Source organism: Dermacentor andersoni, chromosome 7 (assembly GCF_023375885.2).
Source record: "Dermacentor andersoni chromosome 7, qqDerAnde1_hic_scaffold, whole genome shotgun sequence".
NCBI classification, from domain to species: Eukaryota; Metazoa; Arthropoda; class Arachnida; order Ixodida; family Ixodidae; genus Dermacentor; species Dermacentor andersoni.
The window spans coordinates 121,392,698-121,399,130 of NC_092820.1; the positions used below are offsets into that span (position 1 = coordinate 121,392,698).

At 46.3% G+C, this 6,433-nt stretch overlaps 1 protein-coding gene across 1 annotated transcript in view; it reads left to right on the forward strand.

Moving 5' to 3' along the window:
* Positions 1-6,433, forward strand: part of LOC140219496 (glycogen phosphorylase-like) — a 52,750-nt gene that overhangs the window by 41,383 nt on the left and 4,934 nt on the right. The window contains exons 15-16 of the mRNA XM_072289304.1: positions 1,634-1,761; positions 6,083-6,217. Coding sequence (XP_072145405.1) covers positions 1,634-1,761; positions 6,083-6,217 — 263 coding nt within the window. The remainder of the gene's footprint in view (positions 1-1,633; positions 1,762-6,082; positions 6,218-6,433) is intronic.

A 6,433-nucleotide genomic window follows, 5' to 3' on the forward strand; every position in this document is an offset into this window, starting at 1 on the left:
CTTGAGGAAAGTACAAGCACGAAGTTTACAAATGAATAGCTCTGCATCAAGAACAGATATCGCAGTACTGTAAAGGGCACCCATTAGATCATTGAAAGCGGATAAATAATTCAATATGTAATTTTATATGTTACGTGAATTTGTTGCGTTCTGTGCAAGGGTTCTGCAAAAGCTGCATTTTCATATTACACAATTTTTTTAGATTCATGTGTGACATATCAATTCTGTCCACCTTAGATGTACTATTAGATGCAATTCACAGAATTGTGGTATCATTTTCCATTGCTGAGTTAGAGTTGTAAACTTGATAGTTTCGTTTTCTAAAGGTATCATATTTTTGCCAATCCTTAATAAAAAATTGACAACATAAATCGAAAATTCGAAACCAACAGACACTAGATGTTAAGCTTTTCTTTTAAATGCAACAAATCTCAATAAATTTGGTGCAGTGGTTGCCAAAAAAAAACGAATTCTCCTTTTACATGTATTTAGATAAGAGCACCCATGCTAAAGCTTCCTATTAAAACACCACGCAACAGGAAAACAACAAAACTCATTTCCAGTCGTAGGAGCATCACTAGTTCGACACACGTTGTTGTCTCGTGCCGCAGTGATCCGCGTGACACTTCGCATTCCGTAGATGTCAGTTAAGCCTGTAAAATGGTACATTTTCCCGGTCGGTAAGCTTTTGTGGCGTTTTTTTCCAGAACATATGAATGAGGTTCTACTGTATTTGACTGGTCATCCCTTTGCACTCTTGAGCATTCTATCAGAGTGCTTTGCATTCAAGTGGTCAAAATCGGGCACCAAAGCTACATTCAAGTGGTTCAATTCAGCCACCCCCCACCACCACCCCTTGGTCTCAGAAAAATCTGCTGCAGTTGGATTTTTTTTTTTTGTGTGTGTGTGTGTGTGTGGGAATGTCTTGTGCCCATGTTCAGTGACCAGTCGAATGTACCACGAGACAGCGCGTGTGCTCTAGCTGTCTCGGAGGTCAAGCCACGCATTGGCTGTGACCTTGCTAGTGTTATTCGGTTGCAGCACCACCTTGAACGTGGCAATGCAAAAGAGTTGTTAGACCAGTAGGTTCAGACCTCGGAGGCCATGCCACATATGCCACTCTGTTTTGCCCTCCATATGCCGGCATGCATGACATGTTTTGCCAGGCAGGTGCAGCAGGCAACAGAAAGTAAGCATGCTTCAACAGCACTCTAACGTTAGTTTGAAGTCTGAGTGAGTAATCTAATACTGATAACTCCTGCATAAATTCCCGTTCTCTCTGCCCAGTCACCTGAGTGCTTTACTGAAAGGCTCACCATTGCATTCTCTGTACAAAATTTGTCACTAGAAATGTTGTGTATACTGTAAATCAATCGTGAAGTTGCAAGATGAAAGTTTTTTTCTTAAGCTTTCTAGTTGTCCACTCGCTCATTAGTGGTCACTGCCGGCATGACCGCACCATATCTAAGCACTTGTGTGAGAAGTTTCTATTGTTTCAGGCATTACAAGTAAGTGTGCATGGGTTATATGTAGGTACAGGTTATGTATGCAAATATGTAGCATCCTCAGCAGTGCCTTTGTATGGATGGTCTGTTCTTCCTCTACAAACATTCACGTACCTGATCGTTTTTAGCTGAACGGAGCTTTGACCATTGGCACCCTGGACGGTGCTAACGTCGAAATGCGAGAGGAAATGGGCCCGGAGAACATATTCATCTTTGGAATGAACGAGGAAGAAGTTGAAGACCTCAAGAAGAGGGGGTGAGTGCTGTTTGAATCTTGTTGATTCTCAGGAGCCACTCGTGTGCAGAGCTTGCAGTATAATTGCATCTGCTTACTATATTAATATGAATGGTAACACAACATTCCTTTTCGAGATAAACACGTTCACCTTATACAGTAAAAGCTCGTTAATTCACTACTCGTTAATTCGAAATTTCGGATAATTCGAATTAGTTGCCGCGGTCCGTCCCACAATGTATTGAAAGCAATATGTAACACATCCCGCTAATTCACACTGAAATCCGCACCGCCACCGATAATTCGATCTCCGCATCATCGTGGATGGGGAGAGTGCTAGTGCGCGGGAGCACGCTGGCGTCGCCGCGCGGGTCGCGCAGCTTTTGCTTTTTCGATCAGCGGTAACACCCTCGCCGCGCGCCATGTTTGCGTACGAGCTTGCGAGGGTGAGCCGGCGAACGCGGCTCAATCTCGCGTCCCAGTCTGCTTTTAGGAGAAAACCCACTTGTAGGAACTTCATCTCTTTTTAGTTTTTTGAAAGACGCAGCGATCCTAAACGAAATATAATATATCACAGAACTACTAATTCTAAAAATTATTACCTAGTTTTCTCACGCATCTTATGATGCACCTCACCCATTTTCTCAGTCCTGAGAAGAAGGCTGAGGTCTTCATTTGGTCTGTTGGGCTCCTCAGAGTCCTTGTCCGGACAAGGACTTTCGCTGAGGATACCCAATTTTAGAAATAAATTATACCATGTGTTTGGCGCATGATAGCCTCAGTTGCTTATGCGCCATAAAACCCAATACAATACAATCTCGCGTGCGCGAGAGGGGAAGGTGGGGCGGAGCGTGCCCTCTCTTGTCGCGCGCGAGGCAGGGGGGTGAGGCGAGGGAGGGGCCGGGGGACGATCTTCGGCGGCTGAGGCGGCTGCTGCTTACTGCGCGGCCATGCGGCCGCCGCATCTGAAAGCGATCTGCGACGTGGCCAAAGTGCGCGCCCGCGTGGGCCTCGCCTTCAAAGCGATCTGCGATGTTTGCAGAGTGCGCGTATTGCCGGTAGCTTCATATGCGATGTGCTTGCTACGTTTCGTTCGCGTTAAAGCGAGGGCTGTACGAACGTCAATTCGCTCGCTGCTACTGCTGCGTGCCCTCACTCCAGCGTTTTTCAACGAGTTTCCGCGGTCATCGAGCTAGATGCGTTGAAGCTCACTTGTGCGCGCGTGACACAGTGCTTGTTAATTTAGTTAGTAAGCGAATGCTTACAAGTTTATACGGCCGATAAAACTATTATCCTTACTTCGTATAGCTATCTACTAATTTTCTATCGCAATCGATGCTTCGCTTATCGCGCGAGACGGAGCCTTTTTTTTTCTCCGCCCCAGTCAGCGCGACGAACGTGCGGATGGAGCAAGAGCCATCTCGACGTCGGGCGCGTCGGACCGCGCTGGCCGCGTCCGGTTACGTTGGCTGCGCCATAGCTTCGAAGTATAGACGTTGTTCACGCCAACGTGACGTAGCGTGTGCGCGCGTGCTCACGTCACGTCAGACTATATACGCGCCTTAACCGAGCGATTTTTTTCTCTGACTTTCATTAGTTCGAATTTTGTATAATTCGAATTTTCATAGCATCCCCGTGGAATTCGAATTAACAAGCTTTTACTGTATTTGTATGCGAGCTCCAAATACCAGAAGCCCAAATAAGGGAAACACTTCTAAACAGCTCTTCTGGCTAAGAAGCTGGCATGTTTGATTGCATATTATGGTATGTTTCATGTAATGCTGTCAAGTTCGGGTGCTGTACTTGTCTGTTTCATGCAGAATAAACCATCTGCTCATCACCTGTGGTGATGCAGGAGCAAATAGGTCATTTTTACGGTGAAAGAAGTGGCGGTGCTGTCTGTCATTGTTGGGATGAAAAAAGTAAAGTGCGGCCACGTCTTATCACAACAGTGACTGGTGGCTGCACAATTCTGTTGCTCAGTAGGTCTGGCATCGCCGCATCGTGCACACTTAAATAAAATTCATTCTGGACGAAACAGAATAGCAGTGCATATGAACATAATGTTAAACCAATACAATGTTGTACTGCGCACAAAATTTTAGTGCAAGTGAGCCAGCGGTTTCAGCCAAAAGAGCCATTTATGCCAGTTTCCCTCATTTTGCTGAACATTGTGGGGATTGAAGTATACCCCCGCGCCTTTGCGCGGGCATTCACCTGTTCTGTCATCCCTGTGCCTCTCCCCTTTCCCCTTGTGACTGTTGTTGCCTGTGGCGCTCCACTCATGGTGGTTTGTGGTGGGGGCACTCGCATTGCCGTCAGGGCCTTGCCGCTGTCCGCAGAATGAGCGCGGGAGGGATCTCTCCGGGACAGCACTGTGTACATTTTACTCTCCTCCGCCGGCTCCTTTGTCAGAGGCCCAAGCTAACGGAGGCTTGGGCCTCCGGAGGCCCAACTTATCGGAGGCCCAAGCCAACGGAGATTGCCCAAACTCTCATATGGGGTCCCATTGGTTATCGCAAAAGCAAGCGGCATAGCTGCGGGGACAACATGACAGGGGAGTCTACTTGTTGTTTCCTACCTGCAAAAGTTAATTCTGCAATTCTTTTTAATGATTGTGCAATTTGTCACAAATTGAGCAGAAGTTCGCCTTAACCCAAACTCTGTGTTCTGTTTTATGGTAATGGCTGTGCTCTCTCCGCTGTAATATTGCTTACACAAGCGGAGGAACAGTCACTGGAAAGTCAGTCAGCTTGTCTTTAATAGTTCCAAGCTGTGCATTCTTCAATAAGCGTGTCATAAGCATGTGTCACCCTTGATTGTGACAGGAGATCCGAAAGTTAGGTCTCGCAAGCCCTTGAATACTGTACTTGAATACTTCTCCTGACTAGGTTAAGTTGTGTGGGCTTCTCACCGTTGCTCTTGGGACAAAGGAGCAACAACACAGTAGTGAAAACAATCACAAGGGCATCTATTGCACCTTTCATACACTAATGCTTGCTAGCCGACTCGGAACACACAACATGCCGATGGGCATGCGACAAATCTAGGAAGTCCGAGTCACTGCGACCGGACAGCAAGTGAATATGTTCGCACCATTCTGGGCACCAACGCCTGGCAGTTCGCGTGTGTGGTCATGCAAATGGCGGCGCATTCGAAGGATCAGGTTCGCTCATTCTGGTGTCCCGATCCTAGGCCATGTGAGACGGTCTTGTATAAGCATGGATCGGCGCACGTGTGGAACGTCCGCACTACTTTCCGACCCCGAGCCAAAGAGGAAGAGCCTACTACCTGTCTTGCCCGACCAATCCCGCTGTTAGGTGACGCTAGCAGCGCCACACTTGCGCCATCTCTTGCAATGCGCTGCAACCAGACCGACCGCCACCAGCACTAAGCTACACTGAGAAGCCAGATTACAGGAGACACGAGATATGCGGGGAAAACAACATATCAGGGGACACATGAGTCGCGCATCCCCACAGTTGTGACTGAACTTTCTTTCTGGACAGTCCCACAAAATTTGGGACAGGTGGGAAATTCTTGTTACATCACATATTGTGAGTTTGTTTTATTATAGTATTGGTACTAATACAATTAAAAAATACAATTTCATGAGTTGCCAAGTTCCCCTTCACATTAACTTAATTACATTACATTCATGTTACATTCATGTTACATTCCTTGCTGGTGCCAAACATATTTTGGCATTGTGGTTGCAGAGGTAGTCAGCCTACTTTAAGCAGCCAAACCCGGTGACAGCAGTTGGCGTTACTATTCTTAAATACCTACTCCGAGGCCTCAGGATTTGGAAGCCTGGTGCTTTCCCACTGATTCCCTCGATAGCCGGTGCCTCAAATTCCAGTCATTACTTCAATTTCTACAAGATTCAAAAATGGTCAATAATATCTGAACTGGCCTCCTCCTTCATCCCTCCTCCACCCTTATGGACCCACATCCTGGGGGCGGAAACTTTTTATGGTTATTTTAATAAATGTTTTAACAACAACAAGAACCGGCATTCAGAAACAGCTTAGCATGTGAGAACTTAAAGGGGGATGCTGCACTTTAATGCCGACTTTTTTATTCGTAGATATATCTAGCCAAATTTGTGCGCCTTGTGCATTTCGGTGTGCTGATTCCAAAACTGTAACTATTTATGTCCTTGGACAAGCAGTACCTGACATACCATAGAAATGGGGCAAGCCGTTTCAATGGTATATCAGGTACTTCTATCAGGGGAGCCTCCCCACTTAACATTTTGAGTGTCCTGCATTGTAGCGTTGTTCAGTCCATTTATGCCTGTCATGATACGTGTGTCTCATGTCATGAACTCTTGATGCAGCTACAACGCCTGGGACTACTACAACAAGCTGCCAGAAGCGAAGAAGGCCATTGACCAGATTAACAGTGGTTTCTTCAGCCCATCCAACCCAAACCTCTTCCATGACCTCACCAACGTTCTGCTCAACCATGACAGGTAACTGTTTGGCTTAACCTGCATGTGTCATTTGGTGTGTGTGCATGATTCACACACACCACGGTTGTTTACTTGAGCAGGCTTTGGGTCCTTGGAGAAGGTTACGTGGTATTTGTTGTGTGCATCATTTTCATTCATATTGTCCATATGCTTTTTCAGCAAAACTAGCAATGTGCATACAGTTGAACCACGTTAAAATGAAGTCTCATCCGACAT